The sequence below is a fragment of the Hirundo rustica genome, chromosome 3 (genome assembly GCF_015227805.2).
Source record: "Hirundo rustica isolate bHirRus1 chromosome 3, bHirRus1.pri.v3, whole genome shotgun sequence".
NCBI lineage: Eukaryota > Metazoa > Chordata > Aves > Passeriformes > Hirundinidae > Hirundo > Hirundo rustica.
Window position 1 is genome coordinate 30,780,586 of NC_053452.1, and position 17,800 is coordinate 30,798,385.

The window sequence follows — 17,800 nt, forward strand, 5'->3', positions numbered from 1 at the left end:
TTGTGGTGCTGAGCAATAGCACAGGAGGCAATGGGCAGAAACTAATGCACAGAAAGTTTCACCTAAATACGAGGCAGAACTTCTTTACTGCGTGGGTGACCAAGCGCTGGAATAGGTAATCCAGAGATGCCATGAAGTTTCCCTCAACAGAGATATTCAAGAGTGGTCCAGATGCAATCCTGGGCCGTGTGCTCTAGAATGACCCTGCTTGCCACAGATGATCCTACTGGTGATCCCTTACTCATTTTGTGATTCTGTGATCTTAATATGTATCTCCTATTTTAAAGAAGTAACCTGAAGAAACGAGCTTTTATCTAAATACATCATGTAATGCAGTCGCCTGCTCTTAGAACCTCCATATGAAGCCTTAAATGCAAAGAAAAGGCCTCAGGGTTTAGAATAAAAGCCCTGCCAGTTCACTTTAGCATAGAAATATTTCACAGAAGTTATCTGTCTGCCCACCTTAACCAATATGAAACTATGCTTCACAGTGCAAAACCACAGATGCACAGCAGCCATAGAACAAACAGCAAGTGCAGAAATTTTCACTCACTTGTGAAAGCTTTCTCTAAAGACAAGGAGTTTTATAGGTTTTATATTTGCATCCATCTTGCAAATTGCATCTTGCACCATTCATCCCTGGTAGGCTACGGTAATTATATAAAAAGCTGCAAGCGCAGCTTGGATACCTCCAGCAGATTTCAAAGTCTCTTACTCTATATCCAGCTGCACAATATCAAGCTATACTTTTTACAGTGACATTTTGCTGACAATCCAAATCTCAAGAGCAAAGGTCAAACAGAAACTCTCAAAGAAAGAAAAAAAAAAAAAAAAAAAAAAAAAAAATCCAAACCAGACATGTAGACATTATCTTCATTAATGCTAGACAGGCAGCATGGGACAAAAGTGGGAGTTTGTGAAAATGAGCTGCAAATGGTATAAAAAGATGGTAGTAAAACTACTAAAATGTTGATGTCTCACTAAGGCTAGGATTCTCAAGAGTATTTCAAAGCCTATGAAGATGCAGCCCTGATATTAGGAAAAGAGGAATGAATGCAAAGTGATGCTGCTTCTTTGTGAGAGAGGTGTAAATCTTCTCTAGGAGGACATCTGGGGCACTCTGCACCTGGACTCCAGCCTCAGTGGTTCAGCACTGATCTGTAACCTCAGTCCAAAGGACTTGGACTCCTTAATGACTGTGTAATGCACAGAAGTGCCTTCTACTCTGTCCTTCCTGCTCCTTACAGTGAGCTCACCCAAACCCATAAAGTTCACCACAAGAATACCGTAGAAGACAGGTAAGTGCAGTAAAGAAAAAGAATGAACAGTACTTGATCTGGAAATATATTCAGATATTTCAGAATGTATCTTAAAAAAAAGGAAAAGAAAAGGGTAAAGGGGGAAAAAAAAAAAGAATGCCATATGCAGCCAAGGCATGGGTAAATAGTGCAGGGAAAAGGTATAAGATGATGGCACGGGCAAAATTTTTCCAAAAAGTTTCCTAACTACCTATTCCTTCCTTTAGGGAGAGAGAAATGCATTTATAGATAAATATAACAATGTCAGTTCTTTGAAAGCATAAAACAATTTAAATCAAGGACTTTTTGGAACCAAGGACTTTCCTGACTCCAGTTTATTCATTTTTTAGTCATCAGGTAGATGAAAAACATAATTAATAGATATTTTAAAAAATAATTGCAGAGAATGGTGTCATGATGGATATTCTTTTATTTTTTGCATACTGGCTATTACAGACCATGAGGTAAATTTTCCTCAAAATTTTTATATCCTATTTTGCTGTTGTGGAGAATCTGACTCCCATAACAGAAAACGGGGAACAAAATTATGGATTATAAGTATGTATTTTTCTCAGATGCCATGAATGTCTACTTCCAGAAAGTTTCAGTGTGCTGCTTATTACCTCACTATTTGAGTTTAAATAATCTCACTTGAGTAGATAAAGCACAATGAACTCAAAGCAACTATTCTAAGAGACCACTAAAATCACAAGAGTACAAGACAATACTGAGATATTTCAGAGGTCTCAACATATTATTAGGATTGAATAATTGAGACTTTGGGGTTTTTTGGGGAATTTTTTTTTTTTTTTTTTTTTTTTAATTGGAAATAAACAGTGTGATACAGTTGATCCAGTCTCACTACTTTGGAGAAAGATTTGCTACCAATTTTTTTCCTCAAAGAAAGAGAGACGTAAAAAAAAAAAACAAAACAAAAAAAAACCCAAAACCCCTAACTTGTTTAACTTTGCAAAATGTGTGTGCTTGCTACTAAAATCTGCTCAGCCAAAGGCTTACAAATTAGTCTCTGGAGGCAGGAAAGGCCATAAAAAGAAAACAACTTGACTTGCTTTCCAATAGCAATAAGTCTAACAGCTTGTAGGGTTGTTCAGAAGGCAATAAGCTACGGCTCGCACAATGAGGCCTCATTCTTAGAAACACAGGCTGTATCCAAAGCAATGTGTGCTGAAGCAGTGCAATACCTGCCTTTTCTACGCTTTTTGGGATCCCAATAGGAGCTTGTTTATAGACAAGGCAAAAGAGTTATCAACTTTTTCTTTCCATATAATTATTTGATTGGTATTTAATGAGATTATGTATGTTAGCATCAGCACTGAAGAACACTGGTTTGCTAAACTTTGACTTTGGAAATTTTCAAATAAATACATTTGAAATCTTGGTCTAGCATTTGATTTAATTCCTGCAAGACTTATATCTAGTAGTAAACCTAGAAAAGAGGAGTTACAGAGGTGTTTTATGCAAGTCTAAATTTCAGCTTATAGTGAGACATGAAGATTATGTTAAACAAAACCAGAAAAAAGTACCTGAACTTAGGGAGGATGTTATAATTTGTATTTTCTACATAAGGCTTTACTTAACAATATCAGTGGAAGCTCCTTCTACAGAGGAAGAGGCAATCTAAAATGTACTGGTAGTTTGGGTAGAGGGTCAGGGTGCCATCAGTGGTAACTAATCAATGATTCCTCTGATGCAAATCAAGCCAACTACATTTCTCACTGTACATCCTGCACAGATTAATGTCAAGGTAGAGAACAGCTGAGATTGAGAAGACATTAACATTTTCCAACAGACCAGCTTTATTCCTTACAAATAGCTATTCCACAAATGAGAGCACAGCATCCACTAGAGCTGCCAGCTACTCTTTTAGGTCAAATAATTGGTGATTTGTTTTTAATACTAACCATTTCAGATATGAGCCCAGAATAGCCAAAATTGACCAAAGCAAGCATGGCTGCGTAATCCTGTGTGAATGCCACTCTGTAGGTATCACCCACATTCAAGCAATTTCAGTTCAGAATTCAGCCTCCTTTGATCACTACGGACTGTTGTCTGGCAAGCTGTGCCCCTGGCACACAACTTCCAGTGCACAGACCTACCCATCTTCCTCCATTTCTTCAGAAAGGCTTGAAATCAGGAACAGGTGGAATGAGGGTTTTTTAATACAATAATGACTTTCTGTCACCACGTGGGAATCAATTACCATAGATTACATCTAACATCTGACTGCCAAGATAAATGTGTGTCCACAACAATGACTAATCTTCATTTTAGCAGATGACATTTGTTTATTTAAGACAGCCCACTAATCTCACCACTTGTAGAGCAAATCAGGAAGCTCTCACTTTCCACTACTTTTAGACTAGAAAAGGCACCTGAGATTAACAATTGTGAGCAGTTGCCTCAGTCTGCACTTCTTGACCTTCTAGTTTGTAGTGTTTCCACTTGCCGTATCTGAAAGCATAGGACGCCTGCTTGCCAGGAAACTCCAAGAACCCAACATCAGCAAGACAGAGCCCTCTGGGGGCTCAAGCTGGGTAGCTGGAAGCATTCTGCCAAGTAAGAAATTGGACCCTTTGTGGCTAAAATTAGATTGTAAGTCCTCAGGGAAAAGGGGGCTTTGCTTTAAAGCGAAGCCTGGAACAGGAATCTCTGTCACTGCAAAACAATGATGATAGGTGGATTAGGTAGTAGGCTAGAGAGAGATGTCATCACCAATTATCTGACTGCCTGTGAGGGAAACAATGAATAACACTGGACAGTTAAGGTTTCAAGTAATTGAAAGTATCTACAATGTAATGAATAGACATCTGGCAATGGTATCCCATCCCAGTTAGCACATCATTTTGGATAGCTGGAGTTCAGCTAACTGAAGTTGCATTATAAACACATTATGAAGATTTTCCAGTATGCAGCTTCTTTAACTTTGGAAGCCTTTAAGATTCTTACAGCAAATCCACTGCTGTAGAACACAGGGGAAAACAAACAAAAATCCCCAACAAAAACGAAGTCTCCAATGCAATGAGTGAATCCAACCAATATATTAAATATATTAAAGCACACATCTTCCTGCCAAGGGCTGACTGGTCTGGGAGGTGAGATGTCTCTAAGACAGCTACAAATAGATCCTCTCCCACCAGAGCTGAAAAACTCAACTGGCCAGCAAGAATGTAAAGCAGACATTAATCACAGCAGCCTGCACCTCCCCTCACTCGCAAGCACTGTGTATCAGCAGGAAAAAGGAATGGAGATAGCACTGAAGACAATGGAGCCCAGACTGCTCTTGTGCGCTATTGCTAGCTCAGAGCCACTGTAATTAATTGATTTCTATTAACTTCCCTGTGTAAGTTAAAAAAACCAACCAACAAAAAAACCCTGAAGGCAAAACACCCTGATGGGACTAGTTTCCTTTAATTACACAGTAAAGAAAGCTCACTGTCCCCACTCGGAGGAAAAAAAGGCAGAAAACACAGCCCCCAGAAGAACCATGAGCAGGATTTAAATCTGCCAGGTTCAGTACTGAAGTCTAAACCTTCTCCTCCACCTTCTGTTATGCAGACTTATGTTTAAAGACATGTTCTCATAGCATGACTTGCACACTTGGGAAATAAAATTAACCAACAGACCCACCACACCTTTTTCCACCTAACATGTATGGTTAATAAATACATGCTATTTGGGTTATCTTCGTTACTGACTGTGTGTTTCCTAGAGCAGTAAAACTTCTCCAATGCCACATTACTGCAGAAATTCCTTGTTCGAAGTTTCAGCAATGATACAACTTATCCATTCCCTGGATCAGCATTCTTCCAGCAACAAAATATTAATGTGATTGATCAGCCTCTGATTTGTTGCCCCTTTACTGGGGTTTGTCAGAAATTTGAAGACCTTGAAGGGAGAAGTGTTACATGGAAAGCGATACAAGCAGGTGGTCCTCACTTTCCAGCGCCCTGTGGAACGTTTCCTATAAACTCTGGAAGATCTTGAACTAGTAGGTTTTAAGACATCACTATTTTTGCGTACTTTACAGATATCGGAAGACATTCTGAAAGATTTCAGCAATACTTTTTCTATTTTAAGCAACCTACAAAAGTTGTTAAAAATTCCTTAATGCATTTCCATGATAGTTGTTCTTTCAACTCAAAGAAAAAACAAACATACTCCCCCACCTGACAAACCCCAAACAAACAATAAAACAAAACAAACAAACAAAACCCCCAAACACATAAACTATTCAAACTGGGACAGTGTACTATTTTAAGATGTTAAGATCTTCCTCAGAAATCACAAGTGCACACATTACTTATCAGAAAATTGTGCCATATCCATGCTGATAAAAATCATTCCATCACTTATTCATGTTCTTGAGTAAACAGTAGATAAACAGCTCAAATCATGATTCAGTTATGAACATGCACATAGAATTTATTGGTGAGCTACTCCAATGAGGACATCAGTAGTACCTTCTTTTTGCTGCAGTAAATCTGCCATTTCTTCTCTGGAGGGAGTGCAAACATAGCCTCTCTGTTCTTGTCTGTGAGATCCAACTCATCCTAGAGATTGAGAAAAAGAAAAACAGAAAAAAAAAAAAAAACAGTCAGGAGCTGCATTGGTAACTTCTAATAAATTGAGAGGTTTCTGGACCAGGCATGTTTGACTAACCTTCAAACAAGAGGACTAAGTGGCTCCCAAAGACTCCAAAGATTATTGACTTTGTGATGACTTCCTTGCTACCTTGAGTTCTCCCTATCAAGAGAATAACCTACGAAGAGAGGCAGCCTGAACAACTCCCATGTCAAACTTCCATTACTAATGATTAGTGAAGGATGGGAAGGATCACATGAAAGGGATGAAGTGAAAAACTCAAAGCACTGAATTATGTGACACAGAAATTCCTTATGACACTTAGAGAAAAGCTGGAAGTTTGATACATCTTTTTTTTCCTGGCTGGCAACACCAAACTGCTCTTCCATAGAAAGGAAATTTCACTATTCAATTTCACTATCTTTCAAGCAAAGGCCATGAGACAGTTGTCATGTCATCAGCAACCTACAGATTGAAATGTTTTTTCCAGATGTTTGTTCTCTAAACCACACAGCCCCCATCAGAGACACCCACCATTTCAGACATAAAGGATGTAACTCCACAGCGTCACATCGGGCAGATCAGAGCAGCATATTCAGTCTCTGTCAAGAAAAGTGAGCCCAGTAGAACATACCCTCTTAGAGCTGAGCCAAGCTTACAACAGCAAAATTAAGGATAATGCTGTGATCTGGAACTGACTGCCAAATTCCACAGCTTCAGTTACTCCTCTGTAAAAGGTGAATAACAATAGACTCTTTTCCAATGCATGTCTCTAAAACTATCAAACAAGAGATTGTTACTTCCTCTGTGTTAATTCAGTACTGACCAGAACAGGGATCCAATAAAAGCTGCCAGTTTTAGGTGCTAATAAAGAGAATTAAACAAAAAAGAATGGTCTTCAGTGCAAGCAGACTGCATGAGCAGGGACAGATGAAGATTTTTAAATCAGAGTTCAGTTATATAAAGAAAATCTTCCAGTAATGTTTCAATGAATCAGTTTTGGCAGGGGGTTGAATTTTTTCCCTATGTATTTGAAATATTTGGAGAAGGAAGTGTCCAGGGGTCCAATATCAAGATGACATTGTGGCATTAAAATGCTGCACACGCAGATTCTGGCACCCACACTAGCCTTGTCCAAGCAGAGACAATACCTCTTTAACTCAGCCCAACAATGGCTCATTTGGAAAGCGTTCAGGGCTGGGAAACTTGTGAAAACAGTGAGCAAAATTGCACACTGAGCCTGGTAGCGGCTGCTGACAGATTTAAAAGCCCACAGAGATTTAAGCTGCAAAAAGGTACAAAAGAAATGCAAACAGTAACAAGGCAAGGTCAGTGCCAGCAGCCTAAGGTAGAAGAAGCTGGAGGGTTATTTTAAACAAGAAAAAGTTTAAAGGGAAAAAAAATTAGCTGTGCAAAAAGAGTGCAAACCATGTGGAAATGTTTAGTGTGAGTTTCCAAACAAGGGGGCAGCCAAGCAAGGCAAGAAGTTTTATCCTTGCTATACACAATTAGAAAACTCAGGCCAGGACCACATTCTTGGGGGGAGAGGGAGAGTGAAACTACATGTAAGGCCTTAAGACAAGCAAAGGAATGCTGTTAGAGGTCAAGCGTGTGGAAGGGAAAGGAGGGGCAGATAGGGAATCAGAAATGCCAGGTTTGTAAGAACTACAATAGAAGCCAGAATATACATGAACTGTCTGGGCTCAGCTGAATTCTTAGAAAAAAACATGATTGTTTTATTGACCTGCTTAATGAATGCTTTTACTTTACTTTGGGTTTTTTTGTTGGGTTTTTTTTTTGCTGTTGTTGTTGTTTTGGGGGTTTTTTTTGTTGTTTTTTTGTTTATTTGTTTGTTTGTTTTAATAAAGTGCAGCTAACTTGGTTTTCTAATCCATAATGCTTTTTCCGGAGTCTGCTGGCAAATCAGACTAGCAGAAGCCCTGCACAAAAGCTGTGCACTAAATTAAATGAAGGTCTCAATCAATACAGTTCGAGACAACCATTTCATCAAAAGAATGTACCTATTGACCAAAACCACCCAGAGGACAGGATTCTGACACTGCAGCTTCTAGGCACTGCCCTGAATACTGGCAATATTCAGGGATATAAAGACAACTCTGCTTTCAATGAGACAATAAGAATATGCGACTTCCAGTCACATAATTTTGCATCATGACATGCTTTTCAGGACAAGGGCCTAGAAAGCTTGAAAGTATGTAAGATCCAGAGGGAAAATAGTGCATCCCACATTATTGTGACTCAGGAGGGTAGAGGAAGTCAAAAGAACTTTAGAAGTATCACATTAGCTCAGGTAGCATAGTAATAAGGAAACTGTTCAGGGTTTCCAGGCATAAGGGGATCACCAGAGGTGGACCCAAACACACTTGCCTGGAAAATAGCACATGAAAAATGCCTTACCCTTAATTTTGAAAATTCATATTTGTCTTTGTTAGGAGATAAAATGCTGGGTTCTAACACCCAGGTCAGATGGGCAGGGAGCAAGCAGGAATATTCAGCAGGGAAAGAAACATCTCCAGAACACAAAGCAGCAGTCCAGCTCCTCAACTCCCTTTCCTGAAGTTAGTGTCCAGCACGTGTGCTCCTTCATTGAGAAGAAGAAAGGAGTGGGAAGAACTGAAGAGGCCTGCATGTCCTCATCTACCTACACCACCAGTGAAAACCTACCCTATAAAAAAACTCAAGAAACCCTTGCAAAATACAAGAGACATGAGACCTTCTTCTGGAACTCTCCAAATCATTTTACCTCTCCCATTCCCATTCTATAAAAGATGAACAGAAGATCACTGTGTCTGCACAGGGAAAACATGGATCTAGCTAAGAAAGAAGACCCTGAATTAGGGAGGCTATTTTTCTATTCTGACTTAGGATCCTAAAAGATGGCACATAAGGAAACCTGCTGCCCTGGAGGGAAGCAGGAGGAACAACTGAAAGAACAAATTTCAGGAGGGTAATTTGGTTAATGAACAGGTCGTTCTGACCCAATGACAGAAGCAGATCTGTCAGCATATAGAAATTCAGACCACAGAGCTGGCTCGATGATGGCAAGTGGTTATTGAAAAGAGAAAGGAATTGCCAAAATTGGCAGGGAAGGGGAGGAATGATGAACTGAATGCAGTCATCAAGACTGGTGTTGGAGACAGACTAAGGAAGCTCATGTGACTGAATGCCCAGGGAACAAATGTAAAGGGCAAGGAAAAACAGGTCAGTCAGAACAAAGCAGGGAAAACTCCCTTCCTCCAGCACCTGTGCAAGTTTCCCAACAGAAACAGAGACATCTCCTTCTACACCTTGGATGGGCAGCTTGGTTCCAGCAATTCATGCCAGCATTACCCTGATCAATGGAACTCAGCCTCCTGGCTCTTAAAAATGCTTGAAGTTGCATAAAACACAGATTAAAAGGATATTTGCCAGGCTGGACTGAGGAAGATGTAAAGCATGCCCAGTTAATAGCGCCTACATTTGTCTCCTTCATTTATTTCCTATTTATTTTATCTAGTGGTAGTTAATTCAATTAAATTTCACTTTTTTGTGCGCACTTTATTTACTTACGTAGATTGAATTTCAATGATAAAACTTTCAAAAAGAGCTGGAACTGTATTTGAGGTTCAAATACTTCCAGTCCAGTTCCCAGGCCAAAAGAGAGGATGGCCTCCATTCAAAATGGCTACAACCCAAGGAAATAAAGAGACAAAGAAACTGAACAAAAAGGAGGAATGGGTAGAAGACATAAATGCAGTATTTTGCAGGATTTAAAACCACATTAGATGCCTTGTTTTGGGAATGTTCATTAAAGCATGAAAGCTGGATTTGATGCTGGGCAACCATCAGCTCAGTAATGATACTCAAAGCTCCAGAAAAGCATTTCTCACCTAGAATGGACAGCAATTTGTTTAGTGACACAAAAAGGAATTAATAAAGAGAAAAATTGAGATTTTCTTAATGTACAAGAATGGTTCACTTGGAGAGAGACCCACTAAAGGACAAACCTTAACACCTACCAACATGCCCGCCTCTCTAAAGGAGAAACCTCAAGGCCATAAGTACATAGAGAATCACAGCTTATGGTCTCCAGCACCCCCTGATTTGAAGTCAGAATCATGGAGGCCAAGAGCCCCAAACTTGGTTCTCCAGGGATATTCAGACACTCATGGGAGGAGATACTCTCAGTTTCACTTTCTCATTCTACTTGCCCCAGGCCCATTGGCTGCTGGTCTTACTGGTCATGGGGAGTTTCACACTGACTTAAGGTCAGACAGCTGCTTCATTTTGTAAAATACAAAACCCAACAAACCAAAACAACCAAGCAGCCAGCCTTTACAGACTGGTGAGTTGTTTTGTTGTTGTTGATGTTCTGTTTTGTCCTCATAAATGTTTAATGAGTCATGCACAGCACTTACAACATTATGAAACCCAGAATCCTCATATGATATGTTTACTGCAGGCAATAACTTGATTAATATGGGCATAACAAATATTTTGCCAGAAGGAAGAGGACATTTTGCTTATTTTCTTATGTTCAGTTGAATAACTGTCTTATTTTATCAAATTTCCTATAATTTCAGCTACAGAGAGTTGCATTACACTTTTAATTTTTACCTGTAAGTCACAGTTTCTCTTAAAAGGCTCCTGGAAGAATTTCCTGTCTATAAGCATCCTCCCCAGGCCTGTGTTTCACATTTAACTGCTATTTTTATGACTGAGAGCTGTTAATGATAAATAAAAGCATATTCTGATTTTTAAACTTTATTTCTGCCTACAAACATATTTAGGCAACTATTAAAAATTATTTCAATATTAAATGCTTTTAGGATCCTCAACTGGAACAGCTTTGACATGAAATCAATCTCTATTTTACACCAATAACCCAACACTAACACACAGGCAAATAGGCTTCAACACTTCCACTGTTCAGGGATGACTATTTTGACTGTCTAATTACAACTCTATTGAATCGAATGGTTCTCTAACAGCAGATGTGTACTCAGGCAAAAGGACAGCCGGGTCTTGGCATTAACAGGCTCCGTGGGAGCCACATCCTCAGATGGCACAAACTGGCAAGGCCCCCCAGAAAATCTAGTCTTCTTTTTGAAACTCAAAATGGAAACTTTAGAACTTCCAGAACAGATGAGGGCAGCAGCAGCTATCTGACCTGTGACCAGCACCAAAAGTTTCAGAAGGCTGTGTGAAACCCTGCAAAATACAAAGCCACAGAGACAGCTCTATAGATGGTCAAACACTTCCCAACTCCCGCCCTACCTCAAGCAGCCTGGCTGATTTCGAGTTACAGGTGAGTTAATGTCTCTTTCAAGATAGTGATAACAATGCTATTTGCAATACTTTTTGGGCAGTTTGCTTCATCACACTAGCATTACCTTTAATGTTTCTCTGTGAGCCATTCAGTAAAGAAAAATGAGACAGTGAGAATTACCTCCAGGTGCCTTCACACACCCTAGGACAGGCTTCACAATTTGAAGACTATTTATTTTAGTAACTTGCTTGCAATGCTCACTTCAAAAATTTAGATTCCAAGGGTATGTTCATTTTCACATTACACCCATTGTATGAATTTTATTTTAATGCACTGCACTTACCTTGCTTGCTGTTCACATTCCCATATGCCTTTCATTCCCATGTTCATATTCATATTCCTTTTTTTTTTCCTCTTGTACACACCTACCGTTTCTTTTTCCTCTCACTAATCTTTTTCTCATTCCCCTTGACCTTTTTTCACCTGTCAAGTACAAATGCACTCTCCCTCATCCACCTCATTAATCATTCTCTCTCAGCCCCTTAACAGCACCAAATCCACCCAAGTTACAAAATCAATTATAATGCTCTGCTGCCAGTATAAATTCTCTGTACAGTACCTGTTACTTCAGGTTCCCCAAGGTAATTTGTATACATGTTTGTCACCATGTCCCCAAAGAGGCCACATTCCAGTTCCAGCAGTGCTCCCAAGTGCCTTAGCACACCTGATGGCTTCATGCTCTGAACGGAGTTGTTTAAATCTTGTACGAAGTCAACAATGACTATGAGACACCATGGGATCCTATCCAGCGTCCACTGGCAGGCCCCAGAGAACGTTCAGGTTCATGTGCAACTACTCCAAGGGGATTGCTGTTGGTGGGTTAATCAATGCTCAAACGCAAATCAAGCAAACATGAGATAAAAGGCACTGACCTGCCTGGGACTTGACAAGAAAGAGAATCAGCGGAAAGAGATCAGGGCAAGACAGTCAGCAGCACACTACAAGCTTTTGAAATAGAGAATCCTACCCACCATAAATACTACCACTTCAAAAAATGGACTAAGTAGGACCATGTTGCTAACACATGATTGAAAGCTACGTTTTCACATTAACAACAGTGTCAGGAACATTAATATTTCTGTTCATGCTGCCTATGCCAGATTCCACTAGCAAATAACAAACATTCAACTGTGGCCACCAAAAAGGGAGTAGTAGAAATGCTCTCATCATAAGTCCACAAATAGCTGTCCAAAAGGCTGCTTCAGAGATAAGTGCAGTGAATGAATAAAGCAATTAACCAAAACAATCTTATTCAGATCTCAGTCTCTTTGCAAAGAACTTATGAATCCCCAAATAGAAGAGATAAACCTTCCCTATTTAATCACTGTGTCTACCTCCAGGGGACAGTATAGGCTTGTTCCCCTACAGTTTTCCTTCCACTGTTTTGTTCATTCCAGCTCCCTAGGTCAACATATAAGAGGTAGCCTGTGGGAAGAATGCTTATTTCCAATGCTGAGGCGGTCAATGAAGCTTTCTGAAAGACTGCCTGTCCAAACTGTCAGTGAATGAGGTTCATTTGACTGCACAAACCACCCCACTCTAGTACAAACTGGCGCAATGAATAGTGCAGAAGTTATTGATCAGTCAACAGCATTACTACCCATACAGTTAGCACATCTTCAGGTGAAACACATTGGTCAAAAACTCGCACTGGGGCACCTGATATATGTGCTAAGTCCACAGATAACCAATGAAGAAAAGGCAAAATGAACCCCAAAATGAGTCAGTCCCTCCCCTCAGGCTCTTCTGTCTCATCCTAACCCTTAGAATTAAAAGCAGCCTTTGTAAAGCATACAAGCAGCACACTGTGAGAGGCATGGGAGCAACATTTTGATTGGTTTTACAATTGATAAAAATTAGGTTCATCATAGTAAAACACCATTGGATTCCATGTGTTTGCATACACATAGTATGTGCATGTGCAGATATGTATGCCACTCACACCTTACACACGCAAGAACTATATACATAAGGCATATTACATAACATCTGCCCATACCCGCAATGTTTTATCATTACATTTGTGCATTAGGAAACCGCTGTGCACACATGAATTGCTAACACAGCCTGTTGGCAGAGGAAGCAATGTTTACATTTCAGCTACTGCCACGGATCTGACTGTAAAGCAGAGAAGCAGACAAACAAAAGGCTGCGATTCCCATTGCATTCTTTTTTCCTCCTCGCTTTTCCAAAAAGTTGCAGCTTTAAAACCCCATCAGTACTAGGGGCCCAAATCTCTTGATTCTCAGTCATAACACTGCAAGACAGAAAGCACCTGATATTTACATACTGCAAGATGTGTTTCTCCTCTACCCTGCCAACACAGAAGTTACTCATTCTTAAGGCTTAACAGCAGCGTAAGACTTTCATCCATCAAGGGCATTGCTTTTTGGTAGAGAAATTCTTCACACAGAAAGTCAGCTAACAGGGCTCCCTCTCACACCCAAACGCACCCCTCATTATACTGCTTTCTTTTCCCCTTCGTAATCATGGGTAATTGCTTCCTTGTTTCCTGGAGAAGAGCTAAATCCTGTCCCTCTCCTACTCCTCAAAGTTCTCTGTGACTTGACAGCACACAAGTACACCCAATCAGCAAGGCCTGTTGTGGCAATCCCCTCTCACAGGCCACTTGAAACAGCACCTGCCATTCATTTTTCTGTCCTTCGCAGGCAAACCACATGCATGAGAAAACAATCTGCTAGGCCAAACAGAAAGAGAAAGAATGAGGAAAACCAGTACCTCTTCATGCAACAATACACACAGGTGTTTATAGAGAGAAAAAGATCAAGACCCAGACATGCACTCTCATATGCAGGGCTATAGTACAGGTAGAGCAAGAGGGACATTCCATGGGTATGGATGGGCACATGAGAACAATAATATAAAACAGCTGTCTATCACCACAGCTTTTTCTGTTAAGGTGGGCTGCATGTCCATGCCAGTAAATTTAAATGAGCCCAATGAGAGGGACAAGGATGAAAACTGAATAGTCAGGCTCATGTCTAATCTAAATCCCTGCTGCTGCAATTTAAGCCTATTACTTCCGGCCCTATCAACCACTAATGTGGTGAGCAGATTTTTTTTCCTTCCTCTTGATAACAGTTTCTGAGGCTGTTAAAGACTGCTGTAATGTCCCTTCTCAGTCTCCTCTTTTGAGGCTAAACAAACCCATCTCCTTCAGTCTTTCTTAGAGCCTCTGTCCTCTGGATCTCTCATTCCTCTTCTGATTGACTTCTGGCCTTTACCCGGTCAAAGTATCTCTCTTGAATTGCACTGTTCAAAAGTGAGGACAGTGTTCCAGCTTACCAAAGCTGAGTGCAAAGTTTATTTCATCTGTCTTCCAGACTGTCCTTCTGGTTGTATACTCCACATATTCCATAAGTCAATGACCTTTTATTTTTTATGAAAACCCTCAAACCTGCATGACTTTTGTCCACTCATGCCCAACTATAATCCCTAGTTTTTTCTCTCAAAAATTGCACCTGGCTGCTTTCCATCCTGAATTGCCAGACTTGCTATTAGAAGCAGTTTTAACTGCCAGCATTCAATGCCATCATTTTTTCACACAATTTTCCCAGCTTGTTCTAACCTTATCTTTTAACATATCCATAATATGGATATGTGCCCAGTGACACACTCTAGAGAGATACGCTGCTCACTGAGGGTTCATATTGGGGATATCACTGAGAGACTACCAAGCCTCACGTGGTCTACTGGCTATTATCCACTGCTGTTGTTCCAAGGGGGCATAGGATATGATATGAGCAGGAGCCATCTGAGGAGTATACAGAGGGATTACAGAGCTCTGGGAGCTGTGGTAAGGGCCTCTGGAGGGCAGGTAGCTTTTCCATCAGTTCTCCCGGTGAAAGGGAAGGGGTTTGAAAGGGCCAGTTTGATCTGGTAAATCAACTCTCACTGACATCACAGAGGTGTGGTAGGATGGCTCCTATTAGTTAGAATGGAAGACACTTAAAGTAGAGATGGTGAGGAGGTAGTGGTGCCCTCTATGCCAGTAACCAGCAGGAATTCAAGAAGTGCCACCTGGGGATGGATGAGGAGCTGACTAGGAGCTTATGGGTCAGGTTAAAGGGAGGACAGGGACAAGTGACATTCTAGGGGAGTCTGCTGTAGGCTGCCTGACCAGGAAGTCCTTCTATAGGCAGACAGGAGCAGCCCCACAGCCACAGACCCCAGTCTGCCTGGGGACTTCAACCACTCAGATACCTGCAGGAGGGATAACACAGCAGGGCATAAGCAATCCAAGAGTTTCCTGGATCACGTTGATGATAATCTTCTAATAGATGTGCTCTGTATTTCACCACCCAGACAATTAAATGAAAACACCAAACAGAACTTGAGCTGTTATACATCTCCTTGATACATTTTTTCACCCTGACAGGTTGCAAGTCCTCTGGTACAAGTACCAAATTTACCTCCACATTCTGATTATACACGGTACCAAATGCCTTCTCAAACAGAGCTTCTAGTATCAGCATATATAACACTAAATAAAAATAAAAACTGCTGTTTCAGCACAGTGCCCATTTTCCGCCCCTTATTTCCTTTCCCTCCCCTCCCCTCATTTCCTCCCTCCCTTCCCCCTCCCTGTGCCAGGGTTTGTTTTTCATGCCAAGGTCCTCTAACTGAGACCCTGTATGGGAAGGTAGCTGTGGGAAAGGTTGTTAGGAAACTGCCATCTAAAGTGCTACCTTTCCGCCTTCCACACCCTCTCCGTCCCTACAAAGTCCCCTCTGTTCTGTTTTAATACTAATGAGTTCAGAGGAGGTTCCTAGGCTGGAGCAATTCACAGTCTAGACTGTGCCAAAGCACACAGGCACACACCTCTCTGATCACTTCCTGCCCAAACACAGTCCTGCTGGCTCAACCTTCAAAATGTGGGCTGGGGATTGCTACTGCTGTGCCAAAAGGCAGGCTGAATTTCCAGGGGCGTCAGTGCCACCTACTCCTCCCCTCACAGCTTTATCCTCTTGTGTGTATCCTATTTGCCATATGCCCCTATAGAGGAAACAAGGGTAAGACAGAGCTTGGCTGACCTTTAAATATCTGATAAAATTTTACGTAAAAGGGCAGGAGGAACTGAGAGGCTGGTTAAGAATTTAATGAGCAAAATTAACATCTTGTTGAGCTTTGGTTGTGCAGCTTAGAAACACATGCTCAAGCTTATATGCAGAGTAAACCCAAAGGAACTCCAGTAAAGCAACATCATTTATTGGCAGAAGTTCAGGTTTACGCAGACAAAAGCAAAATCAGAAGCTAGCTTTAGTTTTCTCTTGCCCTCTGAGTTATTATTCCAAATTTGGTAGTGCAGCAAACCAGAAACCAGAATACCCCAAACTCCATTAAATTGAGTGGACTTACTCTGGATTTACACCAGTGGAAAATATTAATTAAATAACCTCTTTTAAACTGTAACAGACTAAACTTCTGAGGTTAAACACCTCCAAAAATGGCTCACTCTATAATCTACAGCACAGACTTCTGACATAGAATAGTCTCTTTTTCACAAATTGTTAACTTCTACTTCAATAAACAGAGATGATCTACATCTACTACTAATCAGTCCAGACCAGCTAGAATATCATCCACATACGAGGCCTCTGCTATCTCCTCTGGGTTGAAGAGGGAAATTCCACAATTCTCTTCCCTCACATAAACAGAGTATTTCCATAGTCAAACAGTGAATTGAAGGCATGACAGTATATTTGGTTATTCACTCACACCCTGTCCTGTCTCATTGCTCAAGTATTCTGATAAGCAGAACAGAAACTACTGCACTGACATCACTAGGCTTAAGAAAACACCAGCTTAGATGTTTTTCTCTCAATATTTCTACTAAAGAAATTATCAGAAATTTTCCCAAAATACAGCAAAAAGGAATAAGAGAAGAATGAGCATGTGCCTTGCATAGTCTCCTAACAACAAATCACAATTGCATTTATTATCTGGTTAAGCATTTGTAATCCAAAGTTCTTCCACATCATTAATGTATAAGCCAACAACTTCACACCAACCAACAAACTCCTGCAGCTGTTTCTCTCTATTCAAGATGTAATGCTGAAACACAGCCATTAAAGCAATCCCAACAGATTTTCCATGACTCAGGGATCTCCCTGGACACCTTCCAAACTGCAATCTGCTTTCCCCTTGTAATTTCCTTTGGAGAAGTTATTCTTCAAGCCTCCACCTAGTAAACTATTGCATAACACTGTTGTGCACACTGCTACCCTTTTCCAAAGGTTGTTAAGTGTGGGCAGTCTTTCCCTTTATGTGGTCAACAAATGATGGGACACTGCAAAATTAAAAGACGCCCCTAAGTGTTTTTAATGTAAAAGTGCATAGAATGTACAAATGTTGACTAGGGCCTTTTTGCATACACTACTGAGGCTACAGGAAGGCAGTAGAGTCTTGCATCAGACTCTCCCTAAAAAAGGAACAAGTAGATAAGAGCAGGGCAATGACTATGACAGGAGGCAGTAACAGAGATTTGCTCCCAAGTTCTTCAAATACAACACATTTGCCACCGGAAGACTCCTGTACTGCCTGCAATCTA

The 17,800-nt window shown here is 40.6% G+C and overlaps 1 protein-coding gene across 5 annotated transcripts in view; it reads right to left on the reverse strand.

Moving 5' to 3' along the window:
• The window catches only part of DAAM2 (dishevelled associated activator of morphogenesis 2), a 197,814-nt gene that overhangs the window by 87,861 nt on the left and 92,153 nt on the right, over positions 1-17,800 (reverse strand). For all 5 annotated transcript variants that reach the window (XM_040058620.2, XM_040058617.2, XM_058419770.1 and 2 more), the window contains one exon: positions 5,780-5,869. In XM_040058620.2, coding sequence (XP_039914554.1) covers positions 5,780-5,869 — 90 coding nt within the window. The remainder of the gene's footprint in view (positions 1-5,779; positions 5,870-17,800) is intronic.